This window comes from Hippoglossus stenolepis, chromosome 23 (assembly GCF_022539355.2).
Source record: "Hippoglossus stenolepis isolate QCI-W04-F060 chromosome 23, HSTE1.2, whole genome shotgun sequence".
In the NCBI taxonomy this organism is placed as follows: domain Eukaryota; kingdom Metazoa; phylum Chordata; class Actinopteri; order Pleuronectiformes; family Pleuronectidae; genus Hippoglossus; species Hippoglossus stenolepis.
This window is the reverse complement of record NC_061505.1, coordinates 12,277,523-12,292,325: the sequence shown is the minus strand read 5'-3', so window position 1 is coordinate 12,292,325 and position 14,803 is coordinate 12,277,523. Positions and strand designations below refer to the sequence as shown.

At 39.6% G+C, this 14,803-nt stretch overlaps 2 protein-coding genes across 3 annotated transcripts; both read right to left on the bottom strand.

Annotated features, from left to right (window-relative positions):
• Positions 1-139: 139 nt before the first annotated feature.
• Positions 140-6,474, bottom strand: fcer1g (Fc epsilon receptor IgFc epsilon receptor Ig). Of its 2 annotated transcripts, none has more exons than XM_035148720.2 (5): positions 6,263-6,474; positions 2,807-2,898; positions 2,477-2,524; positions 1,282-1,305; positions 140-1,177 (listed from the first exon to the last, which is right to left on the bottom strand). In XM_035148720.2, the coding sequence occupies exons 1-5, from the start codon at positions 6,330-6,332 to the stop codon at positions 1,124-1,126; spliced, it is 288 nt and encodes a 95-aa protein (XP_035004611.1). In that variant the 5' UTR covers positions 6,333-6,474; the 3' UTR covers positions 140-1,123. The 2 variants fall into 2 exon arrangements, with proteins under 2 accessions (XP_035004611.1, XP_035004610.1); XM_035148719.2 differs by having other exon boundaries at positions 1,282-1,308; positions 6,263-6,473.
• Positions 6,475-6,654: 180 nt separating this feature from the next.
• Positions 6,655-14,348, bottom strand: ndufs2 (NADH:ubiquinone oxidoreductase core subunit S2). Its single transcript, XM_035148717.2, has 14 exons — positions 14,196-14,348; positions 13,240-13,343; positions 12,543-12,733; positions 12,165-12,285; positions 11,630-11,742; positions 10,981-11,055; positions 10,300-10,377; positions 10,094-10,179; positions 9,784-9,903; positions 8,810-8,939; positions 8,354-8,449; positions 7,495-7,578; positions 7,015-7,072; positions 6,655-6,871 (listed from the first exon to the last, which is right to left on the bottom strand). Exons 1-14 carry the CDS (start codon positions 14,300-14,302, stop codon positions 6,834-6,836), a joined length of 1,401 nt encoding a protein of 466 aa, XP_035004608.1. The 5' UTR covers positions 14,303-14,348; the 3' UTR covers positions 6,655-6,833.
• Between the last annotated feature and the right edge of the window lie 455 nt (positions 14,349-14,803).

The window sequence follows — 14,803 nt, the reverse complement described above, 5'->3', positions numbered from 1 at the left end:
ACACTTCTCCACTTTCTCCCACCATCCAGAAATTAAGCCAAAATATCCCGGATACAAATGTCGCCATTGCGCTCATTGGAAGCAAGAGTCTGCGATGTTGCCACGGTAGAAGGGTCGGAAAAATGAACATACACCAGTGTGATAAGAACTCATCAAACCTTTATTTGACATGTACATCAGTCCACATCCCATTAATTAACATGGAGGAGGCAGGGTTTTTTGACCTATACTGCAGCCAGCCCCCAGGTGGCGTTCAAGACATTGCGGCTTCATATTTGGGGAGCAGTCATGTCTATGGTTTGTCCCAAATTGATCACACAGTTTTCACAGTTGTCACGTTTATTGGGTCCACGTTAAAGACACAGCTAAATCCTTTTCAGACTGACATGCAGGACACCTTCATGAGCTTCGTGAAATTATAACTTTTTAATTATTTGTATGAAGTTGTTTGTGGCAGGAGGTTCGTCTCTCCGTGTTGAAACATAATTGTGGTTGTCCTCATTTACTACACTGTAGTTCAAAGTAATTTGATAAAATGGATGTATTCTATCAGCAGGCTGTGTGATTTCTTTCAGATCTCCCTGCTGTGTGTGTGTGTGTGTTTTGTGAATGTGGACAGGTAAGGACCACACCATCACTGCCATCCTGTGGTGTACTGGAAATACAGCTCCTCTTCCTCAACAGTCTTTTACGTCTGAGTAACACAACTCAAAACAGGACAAATATGTTTTTCCATTTCCAGGCGATTTTCAACCCCTGCAAGCGATACAACTTAAAAGGTACACAAGAGGTACAGGGAATTCATGTCTTATTTATTGAAACACATTCACACATATAGGAAAACTGACGTCTTAAAAAATGTAATATCACACAGCAGAAAAAAAAAACGTATCTAACACTCGTTTCCGAGAAATGCCCATTCTGATCTCAACTTCCCTCTTTCTCTCGTATTTCTTAATTTAACCTCCCACAGATTCTGAATAAGCAAAAGGGAAATGAAAACTGTTGCTCACAGTTTCACATTCTCTCAATATCTATGCCATGGACAATATTCATTATTTAAATGGGAAAAGAAAAAAACAAAGCAATCAGGTAGAAAATGTCAATCTTGCACTCAAACTCTTCACTTCTTCATGCCGATGGTTTCATACGTGTCCTGGGCATGAGGGGTCAAACCCTGACAGGGAGACGGAGAGGGGGAAATGAGCAATCATGTGTAGGGTTACATTTTAAATGAATTATTGTTATTTTTTTAACATCATTCACGGCATAGAAACTCACAGTATAGATGCCCTCTTCAGCATTCTGCTGGGGGGAAGGAAACAACAGTTTGAGAAACAATGTAGGCAAACACATAAAACTGAACTAGAGTGTCTCCCTGTGTCACTCGACTGCGACAGGATGCATGTGTGCGTCGTGTGTGTGAGAGAGCACCACACTGAGGTGTGCACACATTAGAGTGTGTGTTAGTGTGTGTCTACGTGTGGTTAGATTTGCGGCTGGTCATAGGAAATAATAGACTAAAAAGGCAAAGCTGTAGAACTGCTCCAGTACTTAAAAGAAATTTAAAACCAAGAGTATGAATACCACAAAGTATATATGTTGTCAAAGCTGCCGTGTTTATTTCTGATTTGAAAGCAGCTCCGGACATTTAGTATTTCACTTCCTTAAAGTTTGGTGAAAGACAGATTGAATAACACTCGCAGAAAATAGAGGCGGCAGGCGCAGGTGAGTTCTCATTTTAAGACACAAGTATCGACCAAGCTCAGAAATGACTGCCTCCTACATTTTCCACAATGCAACCAATTGCTACCAAGCCTTCCCTGACTTAGTAGCAGTTCTAAATGTCACATGGGAGAGTTAAAGCAGCATAATATTGAAGTAAATTGAACTACAGTATTCCTTTTTGGGTGATGTATGTATTTTTACAATATATTGAACTGAATATCGGCTCCTCGCCACATTTGTATTCCTTGCCAGCTGCCAACACGGGCAAAACTGAATGTGTTAAAAAACTCAAACTTAAAAAAAACCACAAAAGCCAGCCACTGTGGGGCTGCTGTAGTTTTTTTTCTTTTGACAAGAAGTATGACGTATGTCAGTTTCATTTTTCTAGTTGCCTGCAAGTGTTTTGCCCACTGAGGTTTGACCTGAACCATGTGGTGACTTTTGCCTGCGCAGGGGCCTGCTGCCTCAGTGTGTGTGCGTGTCAGGTCTGTGTGTCTCTTCAGTGTGTGTGTGTCAGGTCTGTGTGTCTCTTCAGTGTGTGTGTGTGTGTCAGGTCTGTGTGTTCAGGTCTGTGTGTCAGGTCTGTGTGTCTCTTCAGTGTGTCTCTTCAGTGTGTGTGTGTGTGTGTGTGTGTCAGGTCTGTGTGTCTCTTCAGTGTGTGTGTGTGTGTGTGTGTGTGGTGTGTGTGTGTGTGTGTGTGTGTGTGTCAGGTCTGTGTGTCTCTTCAGTGTGTGCATTCTCTCATTACCTGCTTCGGCTTTCCTGTTGCAGGGCCAGCTGGCTTGGCACCGTAGAACTGTTAAAAAAAGAATCATGTGAAATTCAAATTTTAATATTCTATGAAAGTCCGTTTAAGATGAATTAAATATTAAACTAAACAGTTTGGTTTAATTCATTTAGTTTAATAACATGATTTTAACGTGACTTCCTCTGTTTGGGATTAGAATGATTGCACATGTGAAGCAACACCCCAGTTTATAAGTTATCATATTATATTTATGCACATGGGGGCGATTGTCCCCCTTTAAAATGAAACAATGGAGCATAGGTATTTATCTACATCATGTAACGTGCAAACCTTAATTTTGCAGTAGAGAGCTGTCAGGATGAGGCCGTACAAAAACAGGATCCCATCCAGCACATAACAAACATACGGTTCCGGAAGAGAGGCTGAGGAAACACAGGTGAACAATTGGTTAGGAGCAAAAACCATGAACAGAAACGGCACTGCCAGTTACTGTTTGTTGATAACCTCGATACTCGTCATTTAAAAGGGACGACATAAAACAGACTCCTGGCGCTGGAACGACTTTAAACAAACACACAAAGCAAGAGATATTCAGTGAGCACCCATAACACATGGCGTCAGTGACGATGAAGACACTTCCTTGTTCTCTACAAAACGATTTTAAGGGCGACACCATTTCAGATTGTGAAACAAACAGATGCAGCTGCCATTACATAAAAATCAAAGTGTGCAAAACAAACAGATTGAAGCATATTTCTTGCAAAACAGACCGTACAACCACATTAGGGCTGCAGGTCTGCACCCAGTTTGAAATGAAGAATGATAAAACATTCTCAACACGATCCACTTTTGGACACATGTGGATCTGTAACAGCAGATCGTTCCAGTTTTAAAAAAAAACAGTTACAGGTTTTAAAAGAGCTGGGCTCCGTCTTTATCTGTAAAAAAGATCCTATGAGAAAAAGGACGTGTGTACGTGAGTGTTTTTAAACTGGCCTCGGTTTCCGATGGATTTCTGATTGAGAAAAAAACCCGTGAGCTTGAATTAGAATCATCGCGGGTACATGTGCTATTTACTCTATTAATATGGTTCACAAAATGCATGACATAACCAACATCGAGGTAAAACTAACTTCTCCTGTGAGTCCCCTGCAAGTGCAGCGTTTGTTGCACAATGCTCTAAAAAAAACACACATGGAAAGGTTTATACATTTCTGTAATATATGTAAATAGAAAGACATGTGTATCATGGAATGTACATATCCATCCCATGTTCACATATTTATGCAGTATAAATAGTCCTCATTTTAACACTGTTTTTAAATGGTTTGTTTTCATTTGTGAAGTGATTCATGATCAACAACTTTAAAAAGTGAGATTTAGATGTTAATGGATGGAAATATTGCTCCACTGCACCAACTTTATTTCAGATTTCAGACTTTTACACTTTACTTCTTATGTCTTTTATTTGTTAACTGCCATACTCCATTTGCTTTAGGTTTAATAAACAGGACTACTTCATTGTTCTTTGTTTTAAAAATACAGAGGGAGTGTGTCACAAGACAGAGTGTAAAGGCAGCGTGTAAAGGTAGCGTGTAAAGGCAGCGTGTAAAGGTAGCATGTAAAGACGTGAGGACGCGCTGAGCATAAGTCCTCGTATGGCTGTGACCTATTTGTTTGATTCAAATTAGAGCAATGACACAAACTCTGGAAAACTCTAAAGGTTAGAGAAGTAAGAGAATAAATGAAATATACATGTTTATACTTTTAATGGGTAAAATAAATCAACAATCCATACTTTAAATAATAATAGTATTTGATCGTATTTTTCCTCAATAGTTATGAATACATGTTATAAACACATTATTTATTTTTCACATTTCAAGTTGTTTTAATAAGGTAGTGAAAATAAATGTTCACTTTGTTTGAACTCTGTTAAAACATACTTTTACACCACATAGCCCACATTACTTTAAGTATAGAATGCAACTTAACTAAAAGACTAACATTTATCTTCCTACATTTTGACACAGGAACCATGACATCATTCCTGTCATCAAACGCCATCTTCTGTCATGCCCTCTCCTTCGTCTTCCTTTTACCATTATCACAAATTCAAGGAAATGAATCACATTTCTGAAATCAGCAACCACATAACTGGGCCCACGCTCCACTTAGAGAATCCTTAAAGAATAAATAAGATTACTTCTACACTTGCTTTTTCTCACACACACACACTCAGAGCCTTGACACTGTTGGACAGTTTGGTCTTGTGGGTTGTAAATTAAAACCATCCTGTAGAATCAACATATATAAGCTGAAAACAGCATCTAAATTTCCTAAATCTTACATTGAGCTCTGAATGCCTAACTGCAGATGTGTGGAGAGCGATGTGTTTTTTTTTCATCTGCATCAACATCTCCTTTTTGTTTCCGCAGCTCAAATGAAGAGCTGGTGAAAAGTAACCACTAAAAACTGTGACCAGCATAACCAATGATCTAATATTCTATATGTGACTGACGTGTCAAAACACTTCAGTCTGATTTAACTGTGTATTTCAGGCTCACAGCTGATGAACAATGTTTAATTTTTCTTGTTAATAGGACTACACACACACACACACACACACACACACACACACACACACACACACACACACACACACACACACACACACACACACACACACACACACACACACACACACTCACTCACTCACTCACTCACTCACTCATAGTTGTAACTTTAACTTTTACTGTAGATCACAAGTAAGATACCGTAAGTAGGCCGAGGCCAGTTGAGGTTTGAAATGTTATCGCTCAAAGCCGAAATGAACACGTTTGAATTTATTTATATCTGCCAATTATTTATTTGAATTAATTAATTATTTGGTCTGTAAAATGGTGATCATGTCATTTTTGTCTTATAAAAAACCGTCCACAACCCCAAAATATTTAGTTTACTATTATGCGAGAGAAGGAAAAGTCAAAAAATATCCACATTTGAAAAGTAGTGAGTATTTTGTCTATAGCATGATTAATTACTAATTTAGATCCCAACTAATATTCCGTCAAACATTTGAACTGAGCTCGATAGATATTCTTCTTGACGGCCAAGTTTGTATTAGAGCCCCAATAGCCTAATAATTGTCTCTTTAAAGGGTAAATATACAATTTGTCGTATTTAAAGTTACTCTAATTTTTATTTTACTTGACTTACCTTTTAAAGCGGCGTATTAAATACTGCTCATGTTTTTTTAATTATAGAATTAAAGATTACATATAGAGTGAATATAGAGTATAACAGTAAAGTTAGTATAAATGAACTTTGGAGGCAGCTGAATAGGAATAAAGGAATATGTCCTTACATTCGTCTAATGGCCGCTGTATAACTGTCCTAAAGGGTGTGTGGTCCAGGTATTCATGTTGTGGGGACGCAAATGTGTTTACAAAGCCACATTATGGGGTGTTGTCTTCTTTATAGGGACAAAAAGCAGGTACTCATAATGTAAATCATTACATTTTAAAGTGAAGACAAGTTTTATCATTAGGTTAAAGTTATGTTAGGTCTCTGAGAAATCGGTGTTATTCAACGGAATGTCTGCTTCAGTCATGGAAACACAACAGTGCGTGTGAATGAGAACTGTCGCACTGAACAGCAGTGTCAGCTTCTGCTTTCACAGTTCTCCTAAGTAAGGTTGTTCTCATGAATTAAATGACCAGTGTGACGTCTTCAGACGTTAAACCAGATCAGTAGAAAAAGGTTCAATTTACAGTTAACACTCACCAGCAGCGCTGCCAAAACACATCCACAGAGGAGCAGCCACCAGCAACGGGCTCCTGCCCCACACGGCCATGATAACAGAAACACAGGACTGGGCTCTTTCAACAAGCGGCAAACTCAACAAGTTGTGGTCTTTTTAGTTTCGTATGTTCTTGTGAAGACTTAAGTATTGCATTAACCTCACAGAGGGGAAGTTGTGGTCTGAGCTCTGAAGTCCACTTGTCTCGATCTCATCAGACCACTCCCCCTCCCCCGTCAAGCCAGAGGAAGGACCCATCGTCGAGGCTTTGCTGTCTTCTTTAAACTTTTTTCACTCGTGTTCTCAAACAACTCAAGGAAATGGAGCATTTGAAAAAAAGAAATAAAAGAAATAAAAGTGTTCCATCGCTTTACTGTTCTGGTCATAAAATATTTATTAGGTTAATTTGGACATTGTACATCAACGATAATGAGCAGAGTCACCTGTCAAAAGTCTCACTACAGCGAATAGTGAACAGGAAGAGAACCTGACTAACAGATGTGCGAAGGGCAGAATGAATTCTCTTCAGGGGAGCAGCCCATTAGCAGGGTCACGTTAGCGGTCCACTTCGCCAAACACTATGTCCTGTGTACCTAAAGGAGGGAGAGCAAAGGACTCAGTACAATGCAGCAACATACACATGTAGATTTCTGCAGATGTAGTGGCTGTCTGTCCTCCTGAAGCATAAACCGTGTACTTTTAAACATCACTTTGACGTTTATAATCACGTTCTTACCAATAATGGCGACAACATCAGCTAGCATGTGTCCTTTGGCCATTTTATCCAGACCAGCCTGCAAAGAAGAAAACATGTATTAACATTCAGTAGCAATGAAGACAAGCCCCACTATTCAGGCCAGATGAGCTCATATAAAAGTGCGTATACATTATTCATGAGATTATAGCCTGAAGTTAATGCACTAACTACTCTAATAGTTTGTTTATGCAACTTTAAAGACATTTTAGCCTTGAAGACCAAAATTCTAATGACTGCGTCGAACAGCAGTTCATGTACCAATGAGCTAAGAGGACGGCAGGAAGGAGGCAAGAGAGGGGGTTGGGTCTGTGTGCTTTTAAAAATGGTTGTATAGTGCTATATTAAATGTACTTAATGAACTAAAAGTAGCCTTTAGGACAAGATGTTAAACATGCTGAATAATTGATGCCGGCTGTGTTTAATATTTCACGGTGTCTTATTAAGTTTTTAAGAGCGCACCAAGTGAGCGAATCCAGGAGCTTTGATCTTGCAGCGATAGGGTCTGCTGGAGCCGTCCGACACCAGATAAACACCAAACTCTCCCTGCAAGAGACACACACACAAATACACAACAGTCAGCATATTACATCACAATAATCCCAAGAGGCCCACAAAGGCTTCCCAATTAATTAAGGCTCAAAAGTCCTTCTGTATACTGAGGATCTACAATCAGACACTGAGACACTGTTTTTGTTTGTTGTGTAAAAAGGGGACACTTGATATATGGGGAGTCTATTTGAACGTCTCAGTTTATTGAGTTATTGTAAAATTGTTACATTAGAGTCATTTTCAGACATGAAATCCGGAAAATGTACGAAAAATTGGGTCTGGACTTCGTCTAGAGTTTGCTTTTCACACATGAAGAATGCAGCAGGATATTCTCCGGTCAGGCGTGTTCATAATAACAGTAGAATCTTTGGAGCGTTCGGGCGAGAGTCGTCACGGCATGCAGGATGGCCTTACCAAAAGATCATTCCATGTTAAGATCTTTGTCGATGTCATCCACATGTATGGCTTCTTTATTTCATCCTCAGATATATATTTTTTTTTATTCCAGTTTTGCAAGTCACGTGTTAGAAACGTCATTAACGTGCCCACTAGCTCACAGTGAATCCTCTGGATAATCTCCTGCTGTATTTTTTAGCTCATTCCGACATTATCCAGAGTTTTTGCAAGGGGTCTGGCAAGAGAATCTCCATAGAAAGTCTGCAGCAACTGACTCAGACATTTGCATTCTCACATGCAGTCCCTCTGGATAATTTCAGGAGAATATCCGGAGTTCGGTGCATGTCTGAAGGCAGCTTGTGAGTGTTGTTACCTTTGGTGCCTCCACAGCTGTGTACGTGGACCCTGGGGGGACCTGGTAGCCCTCTGTGTACAGCTTAAAGTGATGGATCAGAGACTCCATGGACGTCTAGGACAAGAAGCACACAAGACATGTTAAGTCCCTGCTGCTGCACACCGAAGCTCATGGAAGTTGACTCTCCGTTGACTGAAATGTAAAATTATAACAGTAAGGTGAACTAGAGGTGATCTTCTGCCTCAAGAGCAGCCAAATTAAAGTGGATTTTTTAGTAGAAGTGGCCTAATTCTGTAAAGAGGGTAGTGCGAAGACAAATTAGTGACACCAGTGATATTTAATTAACACAGAGGACAGCTGAAGCGCAGGGGAAAACCCAGAAATGAAAAAGGTGCCAACATTTTCAAGATTAAATGGCCTGTAGCCGTTTAAAAAAATTAAAAAAGGCATCTCGCAGAATGAAGCAGCACTCACCTTCATCTCAGACCTCTTGGGTGGGGCCACCTTGGCATCATCCACCTTAATCTCTCCTTCTGGCATCATGTTGAGCGCCTGGTGCATGATCCTGAGGGACTGCCTCATCTCCTCCACTCTGCACAGATACCTGGAAAACACACAGAAAGCAGTTGAAGCTACTTTATAGATGCCGTAAATCTTGCAAATAGGAAAATCCACCACAACTCATCATGTGCCATGAGTCATTCTGAGAAGGTCACTGGTGACGAGCGCAAAATCCATCCTCACAAACCAGACAAAGTCATTTCTTTAATTTTGTCTGGATAACATACAATTGATTAATGTGTCATGTTCTACACCAACAGCTCCCTTACATTCATTTTTTAGACATTGTGATGAGAAACACTGCCACAATGAGAATAGTTCACCAGCAGCAGTGCGCTCACACCAACAGCTGTGTTTGCATATGAACAATGATTTATTTACACATGGTTGGCCAGTAATGTAACACAAGCCTTTCTAATAGACTCACAGCTACACTGAAGGTTTATTGTAAAAATGAGGTTGCATACTTAATGTCAAATTAAATATGTTGGTTTAATGAGGATTTATAAAATATTTTAAATTAAAATGTAAATGTATGAAAATTGCTTGGAATGTTTAATGTCTAACAGATGATTTCTACATGATAAATCAATAAAAGCACAAGTGGTTTAAATGTAGTCTGCAGCTGTTGTCTGTGAAATGCCAGAATGAACATGTTTATCATATTAAAGCAGCTCCCACCAGCCAAGGACTGCATCTATCCATTTTCAAAATACATGATTAACGCTTAGTTGTATTTGATGATAGAAAACTAATTTCCCTTATCAATCAACGAAAAAAATATCAGATGAAATATCAGTGAAAACTTTCAACATGGATACAGAAACAAAATGGGGCAGAAAAAATAAAATAAAACAATAGCTACAACAATTTGTAAATCTCCATACCTGTCATAACAATCTCCTTTGCTCCCGATGGGTACGTCAAACTCCACCTCGTCATACTTGTCGTAAGGCTGAGACTTCCTCAGGTCCCACTTGATGCCCGACCCTCGCAGCATCACTCCACTGGTGGAGGAACAATGAGGAAGGGGATCAATATCAGAGCTTGTATTGGTTTCCGCTGAACAAAACCAAAGAAGCTTTCCGAATTTTACTCCCATTTCTAATGGCGCTAAATGTTTTACATTTCAATCAATCACCTAGAGATTTGAGAACGTCATAAAAGTGAATTGATCACACTGATCAGAAGGGTTACCTGAAGCCGTAGTTGAGGGCATCCTCAGCAGAAACCACCCCAATGTCAACAGTACGGTTCTTCCAGATACGATTGTTGGTCAACATCTGCGAGGAGGGAAACCGCCAGACGCAATTATTTACTGCAACTATCTCCACTACATCCTTACTGGGCTTAATTGTTTATCTGAGCTTGCGAGAGGTGGAGAACATGGTACAGTCACTCACCTCTTCTACCTCATCGATTCTAATGGAGAAATTCTTGCACCACTCGTAGATGTCGTCCATCAGACCCAGGGGCAAATCCTGGAACACATTTAACACCATTAATAATTCATGGATGATGCGAAATAGTTTGAGGAGGTGATCTACATTTGTCATGTACTTGATACGTCCTAACTGCAGGATTATTGACAATCAGTTCATCGCAGGGTAGCTCCAAGACTGTATATTTTACCAGTCCTATCTTTGCAGCCGTTAAAACAAAACCCAATTTTCCTAAACCCTCTGAAAATAGTTTGCATGATCGTGTTAAAACTGATCTAAAATATAAATAGTAATAGTTGGAACACTCGTTCTTTTTGCAGGAAGCCATGGCCTCTTTCTTTTCCCTCATCACATTGTAGGCTTATAATGATGTCATCAGGTTTCACTACATGTAGTAAAACACATGTCGATAACACTTGGTGGCGCCAGAGAGTGACTCTAGTGGTTCAAACATGTGGTTTTAATTTTTGTATTTTATGAATTTAATTATCATGGTTTATCGACTTACATATTCCTTTCAGTTTATATTGTGCAGAGTTTAGTGATATGACGCATTTGAATATTGTCCAGAGAGGACGTTACCACATCATCAGCTCTGACAAACCAGTCACAAACAGAAAATGATGAGGTCATTTGTCCTACCTGATGAACACCACCAGGTCTGATGTATGCAGCGTGCATTCTGGCTCCAGACACTCGCTCATAAAACTCAAACATCTGAGAGGAAACAAGAGTCAATTAGAAGAACTCAAGCAATATACAGTTAAAATATTCCATTAGTGCATTTTTCCCCCCAATATGTGAACACTTCAAAATAACTCAGACCCCTCTGAAGTGAACAGTTATTAGACCTCCCTGCATTGTGAAGACAGTGTTCCCGCTTTGCCTTTTGCCATTGTATTGGACTGAAACTAAACTGGACGTGGACGATTCTGCGCTAAATTTGCACTTTAACAATAAACCCCAACACTAATCAGAAGTTAGGACCTGTGCAGTCCTTGAAGTTTACTTGTGTTGGTTTGATTTACCCTAGAATTTATGGGGCACTTATTTTCCATAAACACATGCTGGAAAAAAGTCAAATATTTAGTTGAGAAGCGCACAGCCAGGATATTATTATCCAACACCATCGTTCAATAACTACGACTGTCATATACCAACATATTTATATTATTATTTAGAGAATAGGCAGGTCTGAAAACAGCACCATATTAACTTTTAAAAACAAACTCAAACAGAGTGATTCTGTGATAAATACTGCGACAAAGCATTGAGCAGCAGCAATCCTGACCTTCTCCCTCTCCTCGAACAGCCAGAAGAAGGGGGTCATGGCACCAATGTCGAGGGCGTGAGTGGTGATGGCCATGATGTGGTTCAGGATGCGTGTCATCTCTCCGTACAGCACTAAAAACACAACAAAGAACACAGACATTTAGAGCTCAAACGGTGGTCAATTAATCAATTCGTTGATTGATAAACAATAACTGGGCACCAATTTTCATTATTAACGAATAGTTTTAAGTCATTTTTCAAGCAAACGTGAAAACAATTCATGGGCTCCAGCTTCTCAAATGTGAAAATGTACCGGTTTTATTTATTTTCTCTCTGGTAAATATCTACTGGTTCTATGTCGACTTGCATCCTGGGAAATTTAAATGGGGATTTTTCTTTTGCCACTTTCAAATTCACAGACCAAATAAATTTGAAAATAGTGCCATTGATCAGGTCATTGATTAGACAAGATATTTTATGCTTTTAAATCATTTGATTTAACATCTGAATCCTCTGAAGAATCCGCACACACTCAGACTGTTTCTGGTCTGTACCTCTGATCCACTGGGCACGGGGTGGAGCTTGGATGTTGAGCAGCTTCTCCACAGCCAGAGAGTAGGCCTCCTCGTTACACATCATGGAAACATAGTCCAGACGGTCAAAGTAAGGCAGAGCCTGAACCAAACAGAAAAGAGGAACTGAAGCAGGACTTCCAAGAATTAAGTAACAAATGACACGATGACGGGTATTTTTAAATCATCTTGAAACACTTCTGCTGGTAATTTTGCCATTTTGATTGCACAAGATTTTGGTTTAAGGCCGTTGTCAGGTGGTTATCAGAGAGGTATTATAGTCATTACCTCTTCAGTGACAACGTTTGAGAAATAGATATGAGTTAGAAAATACAGAAACACAGTATTTAGGTTTAATACCTGCAGATAGGTCTTGTACTCTATGAGCTTCTCTGTGCCACGGTGAAGCAGGCCAATGTGTGGGTCACATTTCTTGACTGACTCTCCACTGAGCTCCATCACAAGACGCAGCACACCGTGAGCTGCAGGATGCTGGGGGCCGAAGTTGATGGTCAGGTTGGCGACTTCCTTCTCTGCAGGAGGATCCTTATCTGAGAGAAATAAAAAGGACAAGATATGAAATGTTAAACCTTTAAAGTATGGAAAAAAACAGATTTGATTTAGCTATGCAACTGAGATGTGTCCATGTCATTGGAAATAAAGATTGAGTCAATTTCAGATGTAGCTTGAACCAAAGTTTAGTAATAACTTGGGCCAACAAATAGTTCTAGTTTGTAACGATGTACAGGCCTAAAGCATTACTTTTATCAAACTTGTACCCATAGAGCCACAGAAGAAAATGTTAAAAATACTCAATCAGGTATAAATCAAGTGTAAATATGAACAATATGTTAATTCACAAATATATTACAATGTTTTAGCTTTCACACACATTTGTCAATGAAACATTTTACATTTCCATTTGACTTAAATATATCACAGCTTATAGTTAAATGAATAGTAAGTAGAGATCAATAATACTTTAACAAGTGGCCTGAAAAGTGTCACTGTGCATGTGGATGATGCATAGACTGTATATAAAGAGGGATGACGGTACCATTCCATGGGGGCGGGGTCCACTTCTCATTGATGGCAGTGGGGTACATCACTGCCCCAGCAAACTGCTCCGTCCACTCCACATCCGGCTGCCATTGTTTCTGCCTGTGAAAAACATGGAAGGTATTCTTACTACCGAGGTGGAAGATGTGCTGGGAATCGTCAGTTTTGCAGAGCAGATCAACACAGATCATTAGAAACACATGAATAATCAAACTGCCTGCATGTTGCTTATTATTCTACTGAGGCTGTCGTCTGGAAGCGATGAGGATCTGGGACTAACTCTCAGATCTACCTGATGACGGAACCATACAGAAATGATATACTGTATCTCCTCAATATAACGAATAGGTGTATAGGGCTTAAAGTCAATAATGACCCTGTGTACTGCTGTATGTGCTGCACTAAAGGAGCAAACCCACCAGAAACGAAACAAATGTGATTGTAATTTACACGCTCTCTCGTTTATGAGGAATTGACATAACAGGTCCTCTGGTTAGCTAGCACGATAGCAGCTTCGTCTTCCACGTCGGTCAACTGCACTGCGACGTAATTCACAGCCTCGTTAGCGGGAAACATTATCAGTGTTGTTTAACAGTCTGGTCGAATACTCTGACCTGAGTCTGAGCCCAGAGGATGCACCGAGGCTGTGGTCAACACTGACACACGTTGGCTAACAACGAGAAGGCTAACAGCCCCAGCCTACCTAGCATGAAGGCTAACATAACACCGCGGCCTAAGCGACTTGTCAGCTTGGAAGACATACCCGCCATTACAATGTGCGTGTCTCATACAACCCTTTCCCATTTAAAAACATAGTGCAATTAATAGCAGACGACTCTCGTGCTATCCTGCAGTCGGCATAATTAGCATTATGCTAACATGTTATTGTGGGGACTCAGCCTCCTGCTGCACACGAAGCGACGCGTATCGTTATTTTTATGTTGGTTAACTTACCGGCTTTGCAGGACAGCACAACCAGGAATGAGCAAATTGTTATTTAATAATACTTTGGTTGAAGGACGTCCTAGTTTAGTAAGCGACCTCAACATTGTGGCCGCCATCTTGGCTGTCGGACAACCTCTGGCCAATGACGTAGAGGAGTTTCTTCTTTCCTTGTTTCAGAGGCGCATGAGGTGTGTGGCTGCCACCTACCGGCAGGAATCATCCCAAACTGAAAACTGAACTGAAAACTTTATTATTTTATTTATATGTCTTTAAACAAGACTGTACCATCATTACATTTTTTTATATTTTCATTTTGTTATTTTACACATTTCTATTTGTTTTATTTGTATTATGTTTCTCCTCATCTTATTTTTTGATATATACAGATTTTAGTTTTATTTATCTTACCTTGATTGATGTCTTTACGTCTTTAATTTCGCTTGACAATTGTTTTAAACTATGCTTTCTGATTTGTTATTTTAAATATCACTGGAAACCTCTGTGTATGTCTTGTGCTTTATAAATAAACAGCTTCGTCTCTCCTTAAAATGAATATAGGATGAATATAGAATAATCGTCAGACCTTTGCATAACATTTACCAAGAGAGAAAAAAAAG

Excerpts from the sequence above, each read along its gene's own strand:
- ndufs2 (XM_035148717.2), bottom strand. The coding sequence starts at position 14,302 with ATGGCGGCCACAATGTTGAGGTCGCTTACTAAACTAGGACGTCCTTCA. Across the intron at positions 10,378-10,980 it reads GACCTGGTGGTGTTCATCAG|GATTTGCCCCTGGGTCTGAT; the intron begins GTAGGACAAATG and ends AATGTGTTCCAG. Across the intron at positions 8,940-9,783 it reads AAAGGAGATTGTTATGACAG|GTATCTGTGCAGAGTGGAGG; the intron begins GTATGGAGATTT and ends TGTGTTTTCCAG.
- fcer1g (XM_035148719.2), bottom strand. The coding sequence starts at position 6,332 with ATGGCCGTGTGGGGCAGGAGCCCGTTGCTGGTGGCTGCTCCTCTGTGG. Across the intron at positions 2,899-6,262 it reads GTGTTTTGGCAGCGCTGCTG|CCTCTCTTCCGGAACCGTAT; the intron begins GTGAGTGTTAAC and ends GTGTTTCCTCAG. Across the intron at positions 1,309-2,476 it reads CAACAGGAAAGCCGAAGCAG|CAGAATGCTGAAGAGGGCAT; the intron begins GTAATGAGAGAA and ends CCTTCCCCCCAG.